This window comes from Gopherus flavomarginatus, chromosome 2 (genome assembly GCF_025201925.1).
Source record: "Gopherus flavomarginatus isolate rGopFla2 chromosome 2, rGopFla2.mat.asm, whole genome shotgun sequence".
In the NCBI taxonomy this organism is placed as follows: domain Eukaryota; kingdom Metazoa; phylum Chordata; order Testudines; family Testudinidae; genus Gopherus; species Gopherus flavomarginatus.
Genome location: NC_066618.1, coordinates 95,531,109 through 95,554,056, shown reverse-complemented (window position 1 = coordinate 95,554,056; position 22,948 = coordinate 95,531,109). Strand labels below are relative to the sequence as shown.

Sequence of the window (22,948 nt, the reverse complement as noted above, 5' to 3'; positions counted from 1 at the left end):
CCATGAAGCAAATCTGCAGGGAGGCGCAGGGGCAATATTCAGGCAATACCTATGCATTGTCAAGTGAAAGTGTCACAGTGTTGCAGATTCCTCCACTCTCTGTGTCAAGGTTCCTTCCCCACTCTGAACTTTAGGGTACAGATGTGGGGACCTACATGAACACTTCTAAGCTTAATTACTAGCTTAGGTCTGGTACCACTGCCACCATCCAGAATTTCAGTATCTGGATCACTCCCTGTCCCCTCAAAACCTTCCCCTCCCTGGGTACCCTTGAGAGACTCCTTCACCAGTTCCCTGGTGAGTCCAGATCCAATCCCTTGGATCTTAAAACAAGAAGAAATTAACCATCCCCTCTCCTTTCTCCCACCAATCCCTGGTGAGTCCAGATCCAATCCCCTTGGATCTAAAAACAAGGAAAATCAATCAGGTATTAAGAAAGAAGGCTTTTAATTAAAGAAAAGAAAGGTAAAAGAAAACCCTCTGGGAGAGATTAGCATACCAGCTAGTCTCACAGACAACAGATTTCAAACACAGAGGATGTTCCCCTGGGCACAATTTTAGTTATACATAAAAAAAAATAATACACAAATACCCAGTTTGATTCTACCTCTAATTGCATAAGACAGGTTACAAAGAAATAAACATAAACCTATTTATTCCTTTCTAAAACTTACTACTCTGATAAGAGGCTGGTTCCTTGATCTTTTCCACTCCGGCTGAAACTGAAACTATAAACAAAGGAAAAACTTCCCTCCTTCCTTTTGAAATATCTTGTTCCCCCATTGGTTCCTCTGGTCAGGTGTTAGCTAGGCTAGGTGAACTTAATCCTTTTCAGGTAAAAGAGGCATTAACCCTTACCATCTGTTTATGACACTCTGCCTCTCCATAAAATGCAGAGTTCTAGGAGGAATTATGCCTCCAGGGCAATTTGCCTCCCAGTGCTCTGCATAGACCAAGGCCTAAAGGTATAGTCAAGCACCTAGGAATTTGTCTTTTAGGGATGGGAAACTGATTGAGATTTTTTGAAGCCATTTCAGAGGCTTCTACTGACACCAGTTTGGGAGCATGTCTAGTCTTTTATTGGACCAACTTCTGTTGGTGAGAGAAACAAGCTTTTGAGCTACACAGAGCTTGTCTTCAGGTCTGGGAAAGGTACTCTAAGGGTACGTCTTCACTAGCAACATTAAAGTGCTGCCGTGGCAAGGTGGCTGTGTAGTCATGGCACCAGCGCTGGAAGAGAGGGGAGATCTCCCAGCCCTGGGACCTCCATGAAGGGAGATCTCCCAGCACTGTAAAAAAACCACCTCCTGGCACTGGTGCACTGTCTACACTGCCACGTTACAGCACTGAAACTTGCAGTGCTCGGGGGTGTGTGTGTGTGTTTTTTCATACCTCTGAGCAAGAAAGTTACAGTGCTGTAAAGTGGCAGTGTAGACAAGGCCTAAGTGTCACTGCTAAATGCAAGGTGGACCAGACTGTTTAGCATAAGTAGTTAGTATATATTCTTAGGGCCAGTCAAGGGAGAGTGGCCTATTAACACCTGTGCAGTCATAAGACAAAAAGAAGGGGTAGTGGGTTACAGATTGTTGTAATAAGCCATAAACACAGTATCTCTGTTCAGTCCCTCTTTTGGTGCGTAAAATTCTCTGAGCCCGCCATCTAGCCCTCCCCAGCTTCCACCCTCTGTGCTCTGGAAATGCAGATGGTCACATCATGGGAGCAGAAGAAGGGAAAGGGTTTCCTGTACCCAACACACTTGTGCTGGAACAGTTATGCTGTGATTTGGCCCAAAATACATACAAAAGGCGCTTCAGCTATTACTGTGGTGTATGTTCAAACAGCCGTGGTGTTCCAGTGCAGACGAACTTCTGTCCGTTACCATTCATATGGAGCTCTTATTGCTGTGAGGACAATGGAAGTCCAGTTTCATGAAGGATTTTGAGATTTTGAAATCTGGAACTGAAAGCAGAACAGTTCAGAGTTCTCCATGAAAGAAAATTCCAAATGAGATAGTTTGTTCCAGTTTTGACTCTGTAAAACTATGTATTGTAATGTATGTGAATACAAAATTTAAAAAATTCAAAATGTTCTGAAAATATTGACATTGTCAGAATTTTTTTTTTTTGGTTTTCTTCCAAAATTAAATTCCAACAAAACTGACCCAATTTTGTGAAGCATTTTGATTTTGATTGAATGGCATATTCTGAGGAATATGGTTCTGTCAAAGTTTCTTCAACCCACTCTAACTGAACGTCTTCCTTCTACCCTATACCATAGTCACAAAGGATGAAGAAAGAATTGAATAGTGAAGCTATATAAATTACGTAAAAAATGTGAGAGAAACCATTCGAGACAAATATAGAAGGCTAAAATCAGGCCAGTCAGCTATACTCTCTTCTTTCCTAAACTTACCTTGCTTTGTTGTAAGAGCTGTGGTGCACTGGAAGACTCAATGGTTCTAGCCTTAACTTTCATATGTGTTGTGTTTCATTTGGCCTCGGGGATGATATAAATTTACCTGAATGACTATGATATTCTTTAAACATCATTTCTACCCTGCATCCCATATTTATACAGAAATTAAGATATTACTAGGGTCCTACCAAATTCACGGTCATAAAAATATGTCACGGACAGTGAAATCTGGTCTTCTCCATGAAATCTGGTCTTTTGCTTGCTTTTACTCTATACTATACAGATTTCACGGGGAGACCAGCATTTCTCAAATTGAGGGGGTCTGACCCAAAAGAAAGTTGGGGGGGGTCACAAGGTTATTTTGGGGAGGTCATAGTATTGCCACCCTTACTTCCATGCTGCCTTCAGATATGAGCAGCTGGAGAGCGGCAGCTGTTAACCAGGTACCCAGCTCTGAAGGCAGTGCCCTGCCAGCTGCAGCGCAGAAGTATGGGTGGCAATACCATGCCATGCCATCCTTACTTCTGTGCTGCTACTGGTGGCAGTTCTGCCTTCAGAGCTAGGCTCCCAGGCAGCAGCTGCTGCTCTCCAGTTGCCTAGCTCTGAAGGCAGTGCCACCATCAGCAGCAGCACAGAAGTAAGGGTAGCAGTACCACCCCGTTGCCCCCAATAAACTTGCAGTCCCTCCACAACTCCTTTATGGGTCAGGATCCCTAAAATTACACCACTATGAAATTTCAGATTTTAATAGCTGAAATCATGAAATCTAAAATCTTATGACTGTGAAATTGACCAAAATGGATTGTGAATTTGGTAGGGCCCTAGATATTGCTAATGCTAACCTGGATGCCCACTTGAGAAGTTAATATTTTATGTGTTCAGAAACATGCAGATAAAGGTGCATCCAATGGCAGCAACTGGATTTTTTTTTCTTTCAAGCATTTAACTATTTTTGTATTGAGCTGATGTGAAATTACATGAGCTCTGATCATGTGAATAATGCATGAGTTTTTAGACAAACATGATACAAACTTATTTTTCATGTCAAACAATTCTTTATTTTTTATGGTACAAATTAAAAGTGACAGATCTTGAAGCTGTTAAGAAATACACAAAGTGCAGCTTTACTGACCATACAGATATTGCTCTAGATTAAGTACAGTTTTTGTCAGTTTTTTTTTAAATGTTAAGCAACCTGTGCAGATAAATCAGCTTTGGTTTCAAAGTCAGAGCAGTAAGGAGCTTTTAAATATCCAGTTTGGCTTCTTGGTCACAAGTCCACCAAATCAACTCCTTTTTAAATTATTATTTTTTAAATAATACAATACAGTCCATTTCGTACTGTCATCTTTCCTGCTGCATGCTCCATGCATGGAAAAGCAGATCTCTTTGCAGTGCTTCATAAGTGACCCTGGTGACCATTCTGTAGATTATAGCACATTGGACAAAAAAGAAATAGTAATATCACTTTTTTTTAACAATAAATAAACTAATGTGCCCCACATAATCTCAAATTGGAAACAAGCAAACCACATGACAAAAAGCTCATTACAAAATGTTATCCAAACAGATTTTACAGTCAAACATTGACATGGAAATCAGTTTCCTCTCTTATTTTATTTCTTATTTGAATGTTGGTCATTAACTGGGTACAAGTAGAGTGCTGAGGTAAAACACTGATGAACAGTTTTATTTCTATATTTCTTTTTTTTAAATAGTAACAGTTTAGTATTGAGAGATTGTCAGCAACATTTAGCCATATCTATACAATGTGCATATACCTACATACATTGAGCTTTGGTCCAGCATTGAGAAGACGAGCAAAGGCATTTTACATATTTCTTTTTGGTTATAGCTTGAGTTCTTTGATACGCCTCTACTTGTTCCTTCCTAGCTCCTTTTTGTTTTCTTGTTCTCTCTTTCTCTTTTTTTCAGTTATAACATAAAGAAACCGGAACCCTTTGAATGCATTTGAGTTCTTAAATTGCTCAAAATAATTTTTAGTGGAAAACATAAAAAGATAAAAACAGAACAAAAATTTAACTTGTGGTTCATTAGTCAAATAATAATATTTTTTTTTAAAAAAATCTCCTTTTAAACAAATTGCAAAACCGCTCTACAATCATACATTGCTAGAAAGTCTCTTGTTTCATTTGTTGGTAGCAGCCTACCTTTTTGTCACATGGAAACTTAAAAGGTATTCAAATATAATTGATATATGACATTTGTTTACAAATGGAAATGTAAATAAAACAATATACATGGCCCAAAAAAGATTTATCTCCTAAGAATCTGTTCAGGCACCATATATGCCTTATAGCAAAAATCTGTTCATTAAAAAAATTAATACAAGAAGCATTACAATACCTTATAAATAATTTACAAAAAATAATACAAAATTTGAAAGCTGTTGAAAAAAAATCACCACACATGAATAGTTTTAAGACTGTGGGATGAGCTTCATTTTTCTTGTTCCAAACTGGCGATTTATATTTATTTTACATTTTCACTGTCCTAGTTATATCCTTCCAGTATGTACTTTTGAACAGACCAGACCTTATATAACTGCTGCCTGCATATTTTTAAACATTTAGCATCCTTTATACAATGTTTGGTTAACTTTCCTTCTAAGGGATTTTTTCTTTGCGGAATTTAGAGCAGCTCCTGGGAGAGATGAACTCTAGTTTTTTGATAGAGCCAGGATGACAATTTTGGTCCCAGAGCTGTTGATTTTGTATGTGTCTGTGGAGTTTCAGAGGTGGTGGAATGGGTGATCACATTGCTGGTATTAATGACTGGGTAAGCTGTAGTCCAATTAGTCGCATACTGAACAGACAGGTAGGACTTTAGGAGCGTCCATTTCCAAACGCTGTCTATTCTTCATAGTTTCCAAGCTGGTTTCTGAGTGCTCTCCTGATCATTGTATAAATTCAGTTGTAGCCATAACTATACATACCACAGCTTTATCTTAATTAGCTAATGAGCTATATAGGTATGCTTAGGGAAGAGAAAAGAAGAAGAAAAAGAAGACGACCCAGAGGAGCAGATGTTGCTATGAAGTTATTTCGCTCATCCCTTCGAATACACAGCTTGGGTTAGGGATTTTTATTTTCTATTTCCCCTTACAAAATTTACCTGCACTTAACAGTAGGATTTTATTTTTCACAGATATTTACATTTCAACAGCAGGAAAAGTGACTATAACAATCCTTTCCCCCACTTCAGAAAAAACAACAATAAAAAATATCCTTATACGTTTTGCTGAAGTTTAAAGCCTAAAAAGTATTCACGAGAATGAGTCCAACCTGGGACAGTGGATCCACATCACTCTTCACCTTTGAGCAGCTCAGATCTGGATGCAGTGCCACACGTGGAAGGTGATCTCTGGACCCTTAAAATTCCATGGGCCCTGCAGAGATTTTTTCAAACTACAGGGTGAATTCCATCAATAAAACAGAGAGAGTGAGATCCAGAGCCCATTGAAGTCAGTGGGATCAGGCCCTGAGTTCTTGAAAAAAATAATTCTGCAGGTGTCATTTGAAGGTTCCAGAGCTCTAGGATGGATTCAGATCCCATTTAGACTCTCAAAAATCCAGACCAACTCTGCTGAAGTAAGTGGAGTTAACTGGGATTTATACCAGCATATCTGAGAGCAGAATTTTACTCTACATCTGTACAATAGATTGAACCTAATTCCCACATGTGAACTTTTGGAAAGTCCAGATCAGAATGTGGCCTCTACCTTTACAATAGCGCAACCCACAACCCTGGATCAGAATTTCAAGGAAGTTTGGATCCACATATGAGCTTTGCAGGTGAGGTTCACACCACATCCTTTTTCTTCTCTGAGCCTTGATATACTCTTGGATCCAATGACCATAGAGTTTTAGAAGATGCCAAGTCCATCAGGAAATGAAGCCACAGAGTGAGATAAGTTGCCTTTAAAAAAAATCATTTTTAGATGAAAAATGTCACAAGTGACCCCCCCCCTTTCCTATTTCCAAATGATATTCAATGCATTATTCCCAAATCCTGATTGTTTAGGTTTTTTAGTTTGCCATGGCAGTACACACCCACACAAACCCCCACACACTCCAAGAGTAGCAGTTGATAGGGAAAACATCAGTGCCAGGAGGAAAAAAAAAAAAAAAAAAGAAAGGCAGAAAAGATAAAAGTAGTAAAACAGTCCATAAAGGTGTAATGATCAAAATGTCCTCACTACTTCTTGGCCTGTCCATTTGTTTGTTTTCATCAGACTCTCACGAAACTTCTTTGGCTAGCAGACTTTGGAGAGAAATTGCTTCACACAGAACCGTAACATAGACGCAGTATCAAACCGAGTGTGTAGTTTATATTACAAAATTAGTTTTGGTAACCTCTCCAGGTTCATGGCCAAAGGACAGAGAAATCAGGAGCCATGCTGTTGACAATGAGCACAACGTTGAGCATGTGTGCTACACTGATAGTTCCTCAGACATAATTCTAATCCTTCTTTGTCCTCTATTGCATTTCAGCCTAATCTATATAAAAGTGTTTAGGTTTCACTTTTCTTTTAAAAATCTTTAAACAGTATTGGGGGAAGAGGCAGGAAAAGTGTTAGACAAATCAAAATAGAAATCAATACTTTACACTTTTAGGGGGAAAATACTGAACCCTACAATTCACAATAAAAAGAAAGTCATTTTGGCACACAAACACTTGAAGGTTGCAAAATTGTGTAGATAAAAAAAGGTGTGTGTATGTGTGTTTGTGAGCACTATGGAATGGCTAACATCTGTTATATCCACCTGCAGGGGGTGTGACAAAGGGTGGAAGAAATGAATTGTACTATTTTTTCTCTTTGTAAAGTACAAATGTAAAAACTCATAACACAATTTTATGCTTGTAAAAGAGTAGACTAACAATCTAGTTTGCAATGCCATGTTTCTGACTTTGGTTAATAGTTTTCATAGTGAATCAGCACTTGATACCTGAAAGGCTACAATCACTCCTCCAGGTGGCAGGCTTGTATTCTTTTATAAACAGATAAAAGTTTTTTTTTTCTTTTTTTTCTTTTCCTTAAAACATATTCACATTTTCATAATACACAGAAAAGAAGTAAGCAGTTATTTGGTTTGCTTTAAGTCCATTTAAAAAAATGGCTTTTTTGGGTGGGTGGGTGGGAGCTAATTCTACAATACACACACACACTAAGTGCTGTGTATTTTGTTTGTTTTTGTTTGGTGGTTTTGTTTTTGTTTGTTTGTTTTTGTTTTTTGTTTTTATATAGGAAAACCCAGGGACATTTATAAACTGTTCTGTCCATCTTGTAGTTTTCTCAGTCTTTTACTTACAAGGGTGATGAATGGGCATTTTCAGAGTCCAAATGGTTAAATTTTTGTTTGTATGTTTCCTTTTCTTTTATTTTCTTCTTTTTAGGAGTTTTCTTCCAGAGAGTCTGTTAGGGGCTCCATAGGGACTGCTGTCGCAGGCTCATGCTGTTTTAAACGTTTAATTGTGTTCTTCAGTGCTTGCCTCTTATTGCAGAACCAAACTCTAACTACTTCCCGGTCATAGTTCAGTTTCTCTGCAATCTCTGTCATTTCCTGCCCAGAGGGATGAGTGTTCTTCTCAAAGTGGGCATTCAAGATCTCAAGAGCTTGTGGCGTGAATGAGGTACGCCTCTTGCGCTTTTTGGATGGTTCACTTCCGATAAACTCAGTCAGGTTCTGCATACCTGCTCGATGGCGGGCCTCAGCCTCAGCCATCCACCGCTCAAGCACCGGCTTTATCTTCTGGGCACTTTTAGGGGTGATGTCCAGCTTTTCAAACCTGGCAGGATACAAAAGGCCAGGGTTCAGTTTGGCTGTCAGACTGCTAGCTATAGTGTTCTCTTGGGCTTCCTGTGGTAGGAAAAAGTGGCTTCTCAGGATGGTGTGTCTGAGGGAAAATTGAGAAAGAAGAGTCTTACACTGATGCTCTGCCAGGGTGGGACTTCCTGCCTGCCTGACTAATTGACTGGCAGAGATAATTTACAATGGATTACAATGGAAAGCCATCATATATCTAGGTATAGATAGATAGATAGTTAAGAAAACACAAATAAGCACTGTGACAAAATACCAAGAATTCAGTAAGCAACATATTACAGGCTATAAAGTTCAGTTTTTGTAGTTCAAGATCAATTTTTCATGATCCTCAAATGCCTGAAGACTAAACCTAATTACAGGAAATGACATCAAAGGCAACTGATTCTTATTCGTTGTTAATTATCTTGTTTACCCTTCCATCCCATATTGTCCAAATGCCACAGCTTTAGTAATACAAAGCAATAGTGGCTGCTAGCCTCTGAATTTCAGGTTTCATTTTCCCATTTTTTTAAAGCAATTTTCACTGTATGCAAGTTAACACTGCGTCCCTTCTCTGGGTAGGAAAAAAACTCCCATAGCTACTGTAGTGTTTGGCTCAAGCAGCTGGACACATCGTAATTATCCTGAATGCCTCCACAACATGCTAAGGCAGACTCATGCCTTTCAAATGAAACCCACCATAATAGTACACTAATATGCTGTGGCACCAAGCTGGGTTTATTGTGGGATATCTGCAACCTGTGCTGGAATGATATCATTTCCTGTAAATGAGGTCTTCTATGTATCGTTTTGCCATCAAAAGTCCTTCATTAGATTTCAGATCAGGATGTACAAATATTGAGAAGTATCTGAAGAAACACCACACGGAGCTTTCATTCTTTCAAAAACAACCTAGAAGAACTAACTTCACTTTTCAAGTCTTCATTGTAAGTCCTTGCTGCTTTGATTTATCATTTTGTCTAGCTTTACATTTGAAATTCTTAATCAAATTCCATAACATCATTCATTTGTATTTTCCCCAGCCCGTTTCCACTCCGGACCTTAGAATATTTAATGCTTTTGAAAAGCAACATGACTGCATAGCATCCTATTGCACTATCCAGTCCTCATGGTGTGAAAGTGCCACTGCTCTTGGTAACTAGAAGATGCTTTAAAGAGGAGGCAGACTGAATCCATGTCTTTATGCCTCTTAACCCAGGGTCTGGAACTGGGATTCTGTAGCTGCTGGTGCAGCATCAACTACCAAGAATTCTGGACGTACCATGTGGCAAGGTTCGAAAACATTCCAGGAGCAAATATAATATCTTACACGCAAACCATTGAGGGGAATAACCAATGCTCCAGAAAATTTATAATTGGTGGTTATATTCCTATGGCAGTATGGACTGCCAGGTTTTCCCCTCTTCGGTGATATTTTAATTGCGTAATGTATTTTTATAACTGTGTCACAAGTTAGGAAAGTGCCAATATTGCGTCTGACGAAATTGGTATTCACCCACGAAAGCTTATGCTCCACTACTTCTGTAAGTCTATAATGTGCCACAGGACTCTGTTGCTTTTTACAGATCCAGACTAACATGGCTACCCCTCTGAAACTCGACACCAATATTGATATGTATTGTATTTTATTTTTGCATGAAGAATATGTTAGTAAAGTGGAATGTGCTGCAAATGGCACCTAGGTATTCCCCTAGGGCACGTGAGTTGGAAATTCAACTTGCTTATCCTTTTCCCATGAAGTTCATATAGCAGCTGCTTTTTTATCATTAAGGAAAAGAGAGAACTCAGTATTTCTGAGGAAGGGGTTACTGCTATTGAAGTGGCCTGCTTTTGTGCTTAACAAGAAGTGCACAGTCATTACAGATTATTGCATCCCAATGGGATGCCTCAAAAGGTGGAGAGGAAAAGGTAAAAATCATAACCTTGCAAGCATTTGGGGCCAGATTCCAAACCTGCTACTCAGGCTCAGCGTTGATTTACTCCTCAAATACACCCACTGATTTCAATGGGGTTACTGAGTGGAGTGGGGTAAGTCCATACGCATTGTCAGGTTCCCCACTTCTGGCCCTTGATTAACTATCTACTTCTAACTTAATCATAGCTGTGCTTTTCATTATAATCACTTAGCAGGTAATCCTTTTTTCATTGTAATTCAAAGCATTTCAACCAGGTTACTGGGATCTGCATGTTAAAGGTTGGGAGACGGGCGGCGGGGAGGGACAAGAAGAAAATAAACCAAACATAAGCAAAGCAAACTTCAATTTATAAACTTAATGTATGGCATGTTAAAAAGCAATCTACAGCTACTGCAAATTGGCAATTGCTAAAAACACTTTCTGTTTTAGGCGTTCTTTACCAACTGACCATACAGAAAAAATAAAATTAATGCTTAGGAACAAGCAGCAATAGCATCCATATCATTGGTGTTGCTTGTTAGTGTTGATGCTTCAGTACACGTTGTTTGGTATAACAATATACAAGTCTTGAAACAAATTTCCCAGCAGTAGTATCCTTGTATAGACTGAATAAAGGTTATTTTCTACAGGGAGGTATCTTATAAGAAAAAACAGTAGGGGAGACCATAGAAGTGAGAGGATCCTATGGAGCTTTTTGTATTTAACAACAATCAATGGGTTTTATGGAAAATCATTGAGCAAAATGTGAGCTGCAAGCTCACTACCCCATACTGATGTTATTTATAACCTCAGTCTTAAACTGCAGGAAAAGTACACTTCCGTTCTATGGGGAATACATTAAAAGTATAAAGAGCAGATAAAAAGACAGAGCATTTCATGGATCACCAAGAACAAAATCCACTTAAATGAGCTTAGAGTTGGTTTCTTGGCTTTCACTGATGGAGGAGGACTATAAGGCATTGCCCAAGAGGAAAAAGCTGTTACCTAAGTGTGTTTGTTACCTCATGCATAAACATGGGATTAGTGTAACATACATACATGTATACATGGTGTTTGCTTCTGACTACTTAACTTTAACTCCATCAAGACTGCTTAATTTTTTTCTTAAGATTAGAGCAGATTCTTACTCATTTTCTGTACATTTTTTTAAACACTTGGGTAATAAAAAGATTAACACTAGAAAGTTTGCAAGATACCAAGTAGTAATTTTTTTCTCCCTTCTGTGTTGCCTAGGTAAATCATTATTAACATCCTGTATAGGAAGTGCGAACCACAATAATACAGGCTTTAACTTAGCAGGGATGCAGCCATGAAATATCTGTTCAGTAACCCTATCTGTAGAAAATGGCACAGTATGAAGAGGGTCAGCTGGTGCTTATACAGCATCAGCAGGGTTTCCAGCTCCACTACTGAATTAAGTCTCAATGCCAGGAACATATATATTGTTTCATACTTTTTGTTAAAAAAGGAAAAGACAAAAGTTGTTTTAGAGGCACACAATAAGTGCAGTTTATCTGCCAGATACCAACATTATTTGCTAGTCTAAGTAATTAATGAATTCTAAGGACACATGATTAAAATAGTCGTATACGCCAGAATAATAAATACAGTTAAGAACAAAGAGAGGAGAATATAGCTTATTATGTAACTTGTTACCTGCAGATGGCAGACTGGCTATAGGCTGGGCCTTCTGTGGCACTTAGAGCTTGGCCAACTTGAGTCTGTGTCAGACCAAGAGACAGGCGCCGGATTTTAAAAGCTTTGGCAAATTCTCGGATTTCCTCCAAATTCACCCCATCCACCTCACCAGTGGCTGTTTGAGGATCTGTTGAAATATTTTTAAATTGTGTAAACACTTCATACTACATTTGAGCCGTCCAGGATTACTGCATTTTCTTGGGAAGTGCAAGGTGGATTTATTTCCCCTAACAGAGAGAGATTGGTACTGTCAGAAGTTACAAAACATTCTTAATTATTTTCGTCACTAAAACACTACCAAGTTTTCAGACCAAGGTATTTACAGTTCATTTCAAGGCAGTAGGGAAGATTTTCAAAGGCATAAATGGCAAGTAGATGTCTACTTTGTAAGAACTTAAGAATGGCTGTACTGGGTCAGACCAAAAGTCCATCTAGCCCAGTATCCTGTCTTCCGACAGGAGGAATGAACAGAACAGGTAAACATCAAGTGAGCCTTCCTCTGTTGCCCAATCTCAGCTTCTGGCAAACAGAAACTAGGGGCACCATCCCTGCTCATACCGGCTAATAGCCATTGACGGATCTATCCATGAACTTATCTAGTTTTTTTTGAAGCCTGTGAAAGTCCTGGCCTTCACAACAGGCTCTGGCAAGGAGTTCCACAGGTTGACTGTGTGTTGTGTGAAAAACTACTTCCTTTTGTTTGTTTTAAACCTGCTGCCTACTAATTTCATGTGGTGACCCCTAGTTCTTGTGTTATGAGAAGGAGTAAATAACACTTCCTTATTTACTTTCTCAACACCAATCATGATTTTATAGACCACTATCATATCCCCCCATAGGTGTGTTTTTTCCAAGCTGAAAAGTCCCTGTCCTATTAATCGCTCCTCATATGGAAGCCGGTCCATACTCCTAATAATTTTTGTTGTCCTTTTCTGAACCTTTTCCAATTCTAATATATCTTTTCTGAGATGGGGCGACCACATCAGCATGCAGTATTCAAGATGTGGGCGTACCATGGATTTATATAGAGGCGATATATTTTCTTTCTTTATATCTATACCTTTCTTAATGATTCCCAACATTTTTGCTTTTTTTGACTGCTGCTGCACATTGAGTGGATATTTTCAGAGAACTCTCCACAACGACTCCAAGATCTTTTTCCTGAGTGGTAACAGCTAATTTACACCCCATCATTTTATATGTATAGTTGGGATCATGTTTTCCAATGTGCATTACTTTGCATTCATCAACATTGAATTTCATCTGCATTTTGTTCCCCAGTCACCCAGTTTTGTGAGACCCTTTGTAGCTCTTCACAGTCTGCGTGGGACTTAACTATCTTGAATAGTTTTGTATCATCTGCAAATTTTGCCACCTCACTGTTTACCCCTTTTTCCAGATCATTTATGAATATGTTGAATAGGGCTGGTTCCAATACAGACCCCTGGGGGATAGCATTATTTACTATTTTCCATTCTGAAAACTTACCGTTTATTCCTACCCTTTGCTTCCTACCTTTTAACCAGTTACCAGTCCATGAGAGGACCTTCCCTCTTATCTTATAACAGCTTACTTTGCTTAAGAGCCTTTATTGAGGAACCTTGTCAAAGGCTTTCTGAAAATCTAAGTACACTATATTCACTGGATCCCTCTGGTTTATATGCTTGTTGACCTCCTCAAAGAATTCTAGTAGATTGGTGAGGCATGATTTTCTTTTACAAAAACCATGCTGAATCTTCCCCAACAAATTATGTTCATCTATGTGTCTGACAATTTTTTTCTTTACTTTAGTTTCTACCAGTTTGCCCAGTACTGAAATCAGGCTTACCGGCCTGTAATTGCTGGGATCACCTCTGTAGCCCTTTTAAAAATTGGCATCACATTAGCTGTTCTTCAGTCATTTGGTACAGAAGCTGATTTAAATGATAGGTTACAGACTACAGTTAGTAGTTCTGCAATTTTGCATTTGAGTTCCTTCAGAACTTTTTGGTGAATACCATCTGGTCCTGGTGACTTATTACTGTTTAGTTTATCAATTTGTTCCAAAACCTCCTCTAATGACCCCTCAATCTGTGACAGTTCCTCAGATTTGTCACCTACAAAGAATGGCTCAGGTTTGGGAATTTCCCTCACATACTCAGTCTTGAAGACCGATACAAAGAATTCATTTAGTTTCTCAGCAAAGTCTTATCATTCTTCGAAGCTCCTTTAGCATCTCAATCGTCCAGTAGCCCCACTGGTTGTTTAGCAGGCTTCCAGCTTCTGATGTACTTAAAATTTTTGTTGCTATTACTTTTTGAGTCAATGGGACTTAGATGCTTCACTACCATTTCTGCCTTTGAAAATCTCTTCCAGTTTCAGCAAATAACGCTCACAGTTGTCTCTGATTATCTTTGGCTCACACAAGGGGCTGGCATTTGTTTTTCCTTTGGAGTTTAAAATGTGCACAACTGATGAAAATGGGCTGAGTCTTTAAATCTGAAATTAAGTCTTTTCTGCTTTAGCTGGAACAAATGCAAACAAATCAACCAAACAAAAAACCAAAAAAATCACTCAAGCCCACCCCATCCAAATATTTCTGTTCGAAACATCTTAATTTTATAATCAGTGCTTAAAACACGTCTTTGTGGGAAAACATCCTTTCAGGGTTTACATTCTGCACCCCATCAGGTTGCCAACCAAGCAGCAGAGTATTTGCAATGTCAGCCATTGTCTTTTAGATGGTAGTGCTGCACAATATTTTACTTTTACATTAGACCCAGAAGATAATGCTCATGAAGCTGTGAGAATAAATTTGTCCTTTTTCTACATAGCAGTTTACTGACACAGAAGCCTTTGTCCCTGAAAGGGCACATAATAAAGGATGTCTGCCATAGGAAGGCTCCTTTGGTGCTGGATAACTCGGTCAATTTAGGACTTATCAAGGGAAATGACACAACAGCTGGAGAATGAAACTTTCCCCCCCCCCCAGCTACTGATCCCTGGCTAAATGAAAGCATTCACCAAGCTGGAGACAGCATGGGACTAGGATGGTGGAAGATTTCAAAGTCTTGTTCAATCCTGCGTCCAGTAAAGGCATTCTCCCAGCAAGACATCTCTATTGTTCTTCACCTCATTCCTGAGACTTAGGTGAAAAGTTTTCAGCACAATAACCCATCAATTTCTGTAAATGCAAGTAGCTGTCCAAGGACTGTGCTAGACTACATTACTGTGCCAAACACCATATTATAGTGGCTCCTGCTAGTACTGCTACAGTTAAGGACTTGTCAGTATTACAGTAACAAAGCTTTCATTATCAGGGGTTTATAATCTGATGTAAAAATTCCCTTAGGATTGAAACTCCAGTTAAAATGGCTCTTAGACCAATGAGAGAAAAAGAGAGAGATTTTTAGCATATCAATTTAGCCTGTGATGATTAGAATGTTTTAAAATATAATAATAAAAACCCTAAATAATTTTTATCAGAAACAATGCTATTTTTCTCTTCTATAGTTGCAAAATAGCTTGAATTTTAAAAATGAAATTGCAGAGGTTTATATTCCATACTGTGGGCCTTTTTGTGTGTGTGTGTGTAGTGTTGAGCACTCAACCATGCAACTCCTGTTGAAGTCAGTGGGGGCTGCATGTGCTCAGTATATCAGATAAATTAGGACTTATATGTATTTCATGAAGGTATGTGCATATACATACACACATGCATTATACGTGTGTGTGTGTAATATATATGTATAAATTGTATATTTTTTTATATATTGTTAGTGTGTGTAAATATAACTAAGATCATTCAGGTTTACAAAGTACGACTGTTCACAGAAACTAACCGTTATCCCATAAATGTCTGAAATATTCCTACTTGCTCTACACACATGACTTACATACTACACTGGTTATTAAGGGGGAAATTTTCAAAGACACAAATGGGAGTTGGGAGACTAACTGTCCTTTATGCCTTTCTAAATTGTCTCAGAAATGTATATAACCCCACTGACACAATAAGTTGTGAAGAGTCCCCTGAGTGATACAAATGATACAAGGCATTAAGATGATGGCCTCCTCCATTTCTTTCCTTTCTTTGCTTTAGGACTCTGAGTAGGGATGCTGGGGACAGACCAATGGACAAATCAGTCATTTCCAAAGCACTTTTAAATGTAGTTCTGAAAGCAGCAAACTCAGTATTAAGGGTATTTATAGCTATTGCTGGGAGTTGGTGGAAAGACTGAAAGCTGTTGAGACGGAAAGGATAAAGGATGTAAGAAGCTAAAGCTTGTTTATTTGTACATGATTATGGATGTGTTGTGCTGAGTTTTATTGCAATTGGACTCTTGTGCTATGGCAGGGTTGCAAGAGTGGATTCGTTGTGAAGATCATTTCCTGCACTAGGATCTTGGACTAGGGAAGAATTAGCCTGAACTCCTCCTTGGGAATGGAAATCAAAACCTATCATGCAAAACACGAACTGGGGAGGAAAAGATCTGACATGCATGGTAGAGAATAGCTGGTATCTGTGTCAGTGAAATGGCATGTTACTGTCATGTGATGTCTTTAGAATAGGGATTGTATTAGTAGACAGGGATAGTACTGGAATAGTATCAGAGGGGTAGCCGTGTTAGTCTGGATCTGTAAAAGCAGCAGAGAATCCTGTGGCACCTTATAGACTAACAGAGGTATTGGAACACGAGCTTTCGTCGGTGAACACCCACTTCGTTGGATGCATGTAGTGGAAATTTCCAGGGGCAGATATATATATGCAAGCAAGAAGCAGGCTAGAGATAACGAGGTTAGTTCAATCAGGGAGGATGAGCTCCTGTTCTAGCAGTTGAGGTGTGAAAACCAAGGGAGGAGAAATTGGTTCTGTAGTTGGCAAGCCATTCACAGTCTTTGTTTAATCCCGAGCTGATGAACTGAAGCTCAGCAGTTTCTCTTTGAAGTCTGGTCCTGAAGTTTTTTTGCTGCAGGATGGCCACCTTAAGATCTGCTGTTGTGTGGCCAGGGAGGTTGAAGTGTTCTCCTACAGGTTTTTGTGTATTGCCATTCCTAATATCTGATTTGTGTCCATTTATCCTTTTCCGTAGAGACTGTCCAGTTTGGCCAATGTACATAGCAAAGGGGCATTGCTGGCATATGATGGCGTATATTACATTGGTGGACATGCAGGTGAATGAACTGGTGGTGATGGTGTGGCTGATCTGGTTAGGTCCTGTGATGGTGTCACTGGTGTATGTGGGCAGAATTGGCATCGAGGTTTGTTGCATGGTTTGGTTCCTGAGCTAGAATTACTATGGAGCGGTGTACAGTTACTGGTGAGAATATGCTTCAGATTGGCAGGCTGTCTGTGAGCGAGGACTGGCCTGCCACCCAAGGCCTGTGAAAGTGTAGGATCATTGTCCAGGACGGGTTGTAGATCCCTGATGATGCGTTGGAGGGGTTTTAGCTGGGGACTGTATGTGATGGCTAGTGGAGTCCTGTTGGTTTCTTTCTTGGGTTTGTCTTGCAGTAGGAGGCTTCTGAGTACACGTCTGGTTCTATTGATCTGTTTCCTTATTTCCTCGTGTGGGTATTGTAGTTTTGAGAATGCTTGGTGGAGATTTTGTAGGTGTTGGTCTCTGTCTGAGGGGTTAGAGCAGATGTGGTTGTACCTCAGTGTTTGGCTGTAGACAATGGATCGTGTGGTGTGCCCAGGATGGAAGCTGGAGGCATGAAGGTAGGCATAGCGGTCGTAGGTTTTCGGTATAGGGTGGTGTTAATGTGACTATCACTTATTTGCACCGTGGTGTCTAGGAAGTGGACCTCCCATGTAGATTGGTCCAGGCTGAGGCTGATGGTGGGGTGGAAGCTGTTGAAATCGTGGTGGAATTTTTCCAGAGTTTCCTTCCCATGGGTCCAGATGATGAAGATGTCATCAATGTAGCATAGGTAGAGAAGGGGTGTGAGTGGACGAGGGCTGGGGAAGTGTGGTTCCAGGTCGGCCATAAAAATATTGGTATATTGTGGGGCCATGCGGGTGCCCATAGCGGTGCCACTGATCTGGAGATATAGATTGTCATCAAATTTGAAATAGTTGTGTGTGAGGATAAAGGCACAGAGCTCAGCAGCCAGTTGTGCTGTGGCATCATCAGGGATACTGTTTCTGACAGCTTGTATTCCATCTGTGTGTGGGATGTTTGTGTAAAGAGCCTCACATCCATGGTGGCTAGGATGGTGTTTTCTGGAAGGTCACCAATGCATTGTAGTTTCCTCAGGAAATCAGTGGTGTCACGGAGATAGCTGGGAGTGCTGGTGGCATAGGGTCTGAGTAGAGTACTGGAAAGTACTGGAATATTTTCTTCCACTCCTGAACTTTGCAGAAAGTAGCTTTTGGATCAGATTTGATCAGATTTCTATTTAGAGTCTGATCCAAAGCCAATTTAAGTCTATGGAAAGACTCCTCTGACTTCAGTCAGACCCTTACTGCTCATATATGCAGTATATTGGTTTTTCTATGTGTCCTTTGACACAATCATCTATAATGGCTCAGGCCCCTCTCACACTACTGCCAGGTTAGATTTTTCTTGCCATCTTTCTTGCTAGGTCTGTAATTTCCCTCCTGTTTTAATGCAAATTTCTCATTCTACATTGTAAAGAAGGCGGCTGATTTTTAAATCCAGCCGATAGCATGGAGTAGATAGTACAGTGCCAATGAGGAAAAAGGGGTATATGCCTGTCTTATGGAATTGTCATGGTCAATAGTATCAGTGTTTAGATTGAAGCTCTAGCATGGCTGCAGAGCTACCACCTTCCGCTGAGAGGAGAAGGAGCCACAGTGAAATATGCACACTGGGAACCCCTCCACTTGAGGAGACAGAGAAGACGCCACATGGAATTTCCTTTCTGGTGCTGGGGGCATTAATGGGAGAGGATGTGAGAATCTGGTGTGAAACCAGGGGATTCAAAAGCTCCTACAGATTTTTTCCTGTTCTCCTGCCTTGGAGAGCTTTTCTCTTTCTTCAGGGATGCCTCCTTCCAGTGTCAGCTCTGTAGGGATTAAGTAAGGCCTGGGTTTGCTCTGCTTTCTCCTGCAGAGTGCAAATCTGTTCCTATCTGTGTAGTAATGGACAAAAAACAGTGCAGAGAAAATAACACACCCTGAGGGAAGGTAGAAGTCCTGGTGTGAGGAACACCAGCAAGAGGGAAGATGTGGGTAAGGACTTCTTCACCGTGGAAGACAGAATAGAGGGTAGCTGGCCTGGTAAGGACAATAGAAAGTAAATAGGGCAAGGAGAGGCAGGACAAGACAATGCAGTCGGGAAACGTGGGCTCACAGGAGAGGGGAAAAGGAAGAGAGAAATAGCTTAGTTGTAGTTTGTTTATTTATGAGAAGTGCTCAGATACTATGGTAATAAATGACCTGGATAGACAAAGAGGAAATGGGATTCAGGGAGAGATGGGTCCCATAGTGTGAGGAAGAGGGATATGGTATCCATAGTAACATGTGGTGAGAAAGATCAAGAAATGAAAGGAAAGAAGAATTATAGGTTAGGGAACTGGAAGGGGAAGTAGGAGAAAAATGACCCTTAATATTTTTTCTTTTGGGGTATGAGAAGAAAGAAAGAAAGAAAGAAAGAAAGAAAGAAAGAAGTGAATTATCTGAGAAAAGAGTACACACACAAGATAAGAGAATAAGGATAAGTACAGCGTACAGGGGAGAAAAAGACCAGGAGTGAACCTTGCAGTCCTTGCTCAGGCCAAACTCTTATTTAAACAAATAGCTTTGCCTGAATGAGGACTTACAACTGCAAGATCTGACCCGAAAAGCTAAAATTAAAATAAAAACCTTTAAAGGAAAAAGACAGGCAAGAGAGATAGGAAAGAAAAATGAAACACAAAGGGAAACATAAAAAGGTATCACAGGACATCATCGGAGATAATCTGTAATAGAGAAGATGGAATTAGAGAAAATATACAGAAATTTAAAAAAAGGCTGAAAGATTTTAGAAAATATATTGGGGGAAAACGAATGTAAAATCACAAAGAGAATATATACATAGAATGAAAAACAAACAAACGGACAACATGGAAAATGTATTTCACTGGAAGCTATGAAGGGCCAGATTCTGTTACCCTTACTCATGTTGAGTAGCACCTTAGTCCATGGATTTCAGTAGGCCTACCTGTAGAGTAAGTTATTACTCAATGAGAGTAAGGATGGAAAATCTTGCCCTAAGTAATTCATTAGATTATCACACAGATGTCACCCTTAAGTAACTTGCCTCTTTTGCCTCTTATAAATAGACATGGGCACATGAACATTTGCAGTGTTAATATTCTCACTAATTACACCTGAAATAAATACTGCAAATTCCTACTGCGCTACAATGACATAGGGCTGAATTGTAGCTCAAGACTAGATGGAGCTTTTAGAAAGTGGGTACATTACTGTCTCGGGAGCAGGACAGGGACCAAATTGTTGTTTAAAGGACCACAATTCTTCCCTTGCTCCTCACATGAGGTACTGATTTACTGCTTGCCTCTTGGAGCAGTAAGGGTCTGATCCCACTGAAGTCAATGTGAGGCTTTCAATTGACTTCAATGGGCATTGGGTCAGGTCCTAAATTATTATCCTTGGTGTATTGTCTCAGCAATGCCAGCCAATGTATGGGTAGGGATGGAGCCAAGGCTTTGTTCATTCCTTGCCCATGCTTCATCCATTTGCCCAAATGGAGAATAATTGGGCATACGGAGCCTCTTACCACTTATAGCTGGAATTCAGGGCCAAGGCAGCTCGCACAGGTGAGTAAAGGGAACCCTTACTGTCCGGCTACTCCCCTGTCCACACACAAATTAGTCAGTTCACACACTCGGTCCACACACAAATTAGTCTTTAGTTATCTCAGGCAACTTTTTAAGGGCGTCACATATTTTGTACATGTTTTCATGTTTTCCTGATCTTGTCCCATTGAAGCTGTTGGTGGAAAATAAACCTCACTTTAATATCCAGAAACCGGCAGGCAGCCAGTACATACCATTGAGCACTGGTGTCATATGTTCCCGGAAAGATACACTACTTAATAAGCAGGCTGATATATTCTGCACCAGCTTCAGTTTCTAGGTTGGTTAAAGGAACATTGCACTTGCCAGTCTGGATCAGATCCAAGATCCATCTAGTCAAGCATACTGTTTGATAGTGGCCAGCAACAGATGCTTCAAAGGAAGGTGTATAAACCCCACAGTAGGCAGATTTTGGGTAGTCCACCCCCCATGTAGGTGTCATTCTGATCTCACATAGTTAGAGGCTGGCACAACATGAAATACCTTTTAGTTTTAAGAATGAGGATAGGCTGCCACTTTGTCCACAGTTAGGGTAATCAATCAAGGGCTACTACAGTTTTTATGACCATTTTTAGTCTGGTTTGGATTTCTTAGGCCCCTTGAATCACAGCACTGAGTAGTTCTTATTGGCAAAGCTTACCCCAGTTAGCAACAGACAGTCCATTATATGAATAAGAAGGAAAGGTAGATAAGGAAGATAAGCAAGAATGGAAACAAACAGATAGGAGAAATAGAGAGAGCCAGGGCGCAATACTTACTGCTGACTAACTGGCCAACACTCAAAGCTGAAGAGGAGGAGGATGAGGAGGAAGAAGAGGAAGCCTGACGCACTGGGCTTTGAGACATAGATGCTTGACTGTGAGCCAAATGCAGAAGGTTGGATTGTGAGGCTGCTTGTCCCACTTGCGTCTGGGAGGGCTGATGGAGCTATATGTTAAAATGTAAGAATAAAAATTTAGAAATTTACTAGCGATCAGAGACTTTCCCAAAGAAACTGTTGACTCTGAATGAGTATATAATACCATGTGCAAAGTTTAGATGACAAAGGGCTGACAGGGGCAGCTTGAGCTGCGTCAAACCATCACCTTTCCCATTTTATTTAATATAATCAGATAATTTCTCTACTACTAAAAACTTCAGAGGTTCATTATATATTTTCTTTACTGAAATGAGTATCAGAGAGATTCTTGCTTCGTCCAGCAAGATTCTGATTTTATCAATGTAAGCCCTTACCCTACAACCTGATCCATGAAGGCAAGCCCTAATTCCCTGTGTAAGTCAATGTGGTTTCATGAAGGTGGACGGGTCCTTTCAGAGTGGGACTATGGGGGGCTATAAATAAAGGAATAGTCCATTTTATGACACTAACCAATGATTCAAAATTATTTGTAATGCCTTATTATTCCTTAGTCCACAAACTTGTTCTTTCTTGGCAGCACACTGTGACACTTCTGAAATCCACTCATGTACCTTCAGGATTGACATTTCTCTCTCTATTTTCCAATAGATAAGATGTTCCAAATATGGCTAGATGCAATTCATATACAATGACACATTATGGATCTGACTCCCATCTTCCACCAACTTTACAATGGTATAATCCTGTTAACTTTAGTGGAGATACTTCTGATTTATACTGGAGGAAGCAAGAGGAGAATCAGACCCTTTCTCCTAATAATGGACTCTTACGCAGGCCTGAAAAGCTAAAGACCATTGTCCGAGTATGCCGGAAGAAAGACAGGAGACACTGGATGTTATTCAATTAGGCTGCAACTTTATTCCTAAATGTCCAGGAGTACCCGGCAGATAAAATTGTATAGTGCAGGTAATTCCATAAACATTTACACATACCCAAGAGGGGAGGGCTGCTGCCTGCCCTCCCTCTTTACCCATCCTGGTCCCCAGCCAGCTCTCTGCTGGGACCTCATCCCCTCCTCAAATGAAGGTGGGGGGGGGTTATAAAGGAGCAGGAGGGATGACTCCCTGACGTACTGGTCATAAGAGCCCAGAGCCCCCCTTGTTTCCACTCCTTTAAAGAATACCTTCTTAACCAATCAATTTTATCTGATCACATACCCCTTCCCTACGGAGTACAAGCACTGGACATCCATCCCATGCTTATACAGTGAGCTGCAACATCATAACCTAACTCTGATTTCTTTTTTGCCCGAATCCTCCTCCTCACATCACCTTGGCTGACCTGGGGCTGATGGAAAAATTCCTTCCCATCCCTCTGAGAAAGGTGTGACTGGCATAATGCCCACA

The 22,948-nt window shown here is 40.1% G+C and overlaps 1 protein-coding gene across 2 annotated transcripts in view; it reads right to left on the bottom strand.

Moving 5' to 3' along the window:
• Window positions 1-7,814: 7,814 nt before the first annotated feature.
• Window positions 7,815-22,948, bottom strand: part of POU6F2 (POU class 6 homeobox 2) — a 419,307-nt gene continuing 404,173 nt past the window's right edge. The window contains exons 8-10 of one of the 2 annotated variants that reach the window (XM_050937705.1): window positions 21,442-21,610; window positions 11,837-12,005; window positions 7,815-8,334 (exon numbers count right to left, since the gene is read on the bottom strand). In XM_050937705.1, the coding sequence (XP_050793662.1) occupies window positions 7,830-8,334; window positions 11,837-12,005; window positions 21,442-21,610 (843 nt within the window). In that variant the 3' untranslated portion in view covers window positions 7,815-7,829. The remainder of the gene's footprint in view (window positions 8,335-11,836; window positions 12,006-21,441; window positions 21,611-22,948) is intronic. The other variant, XM_050937706.1, reaches the window with a different exon arrangement.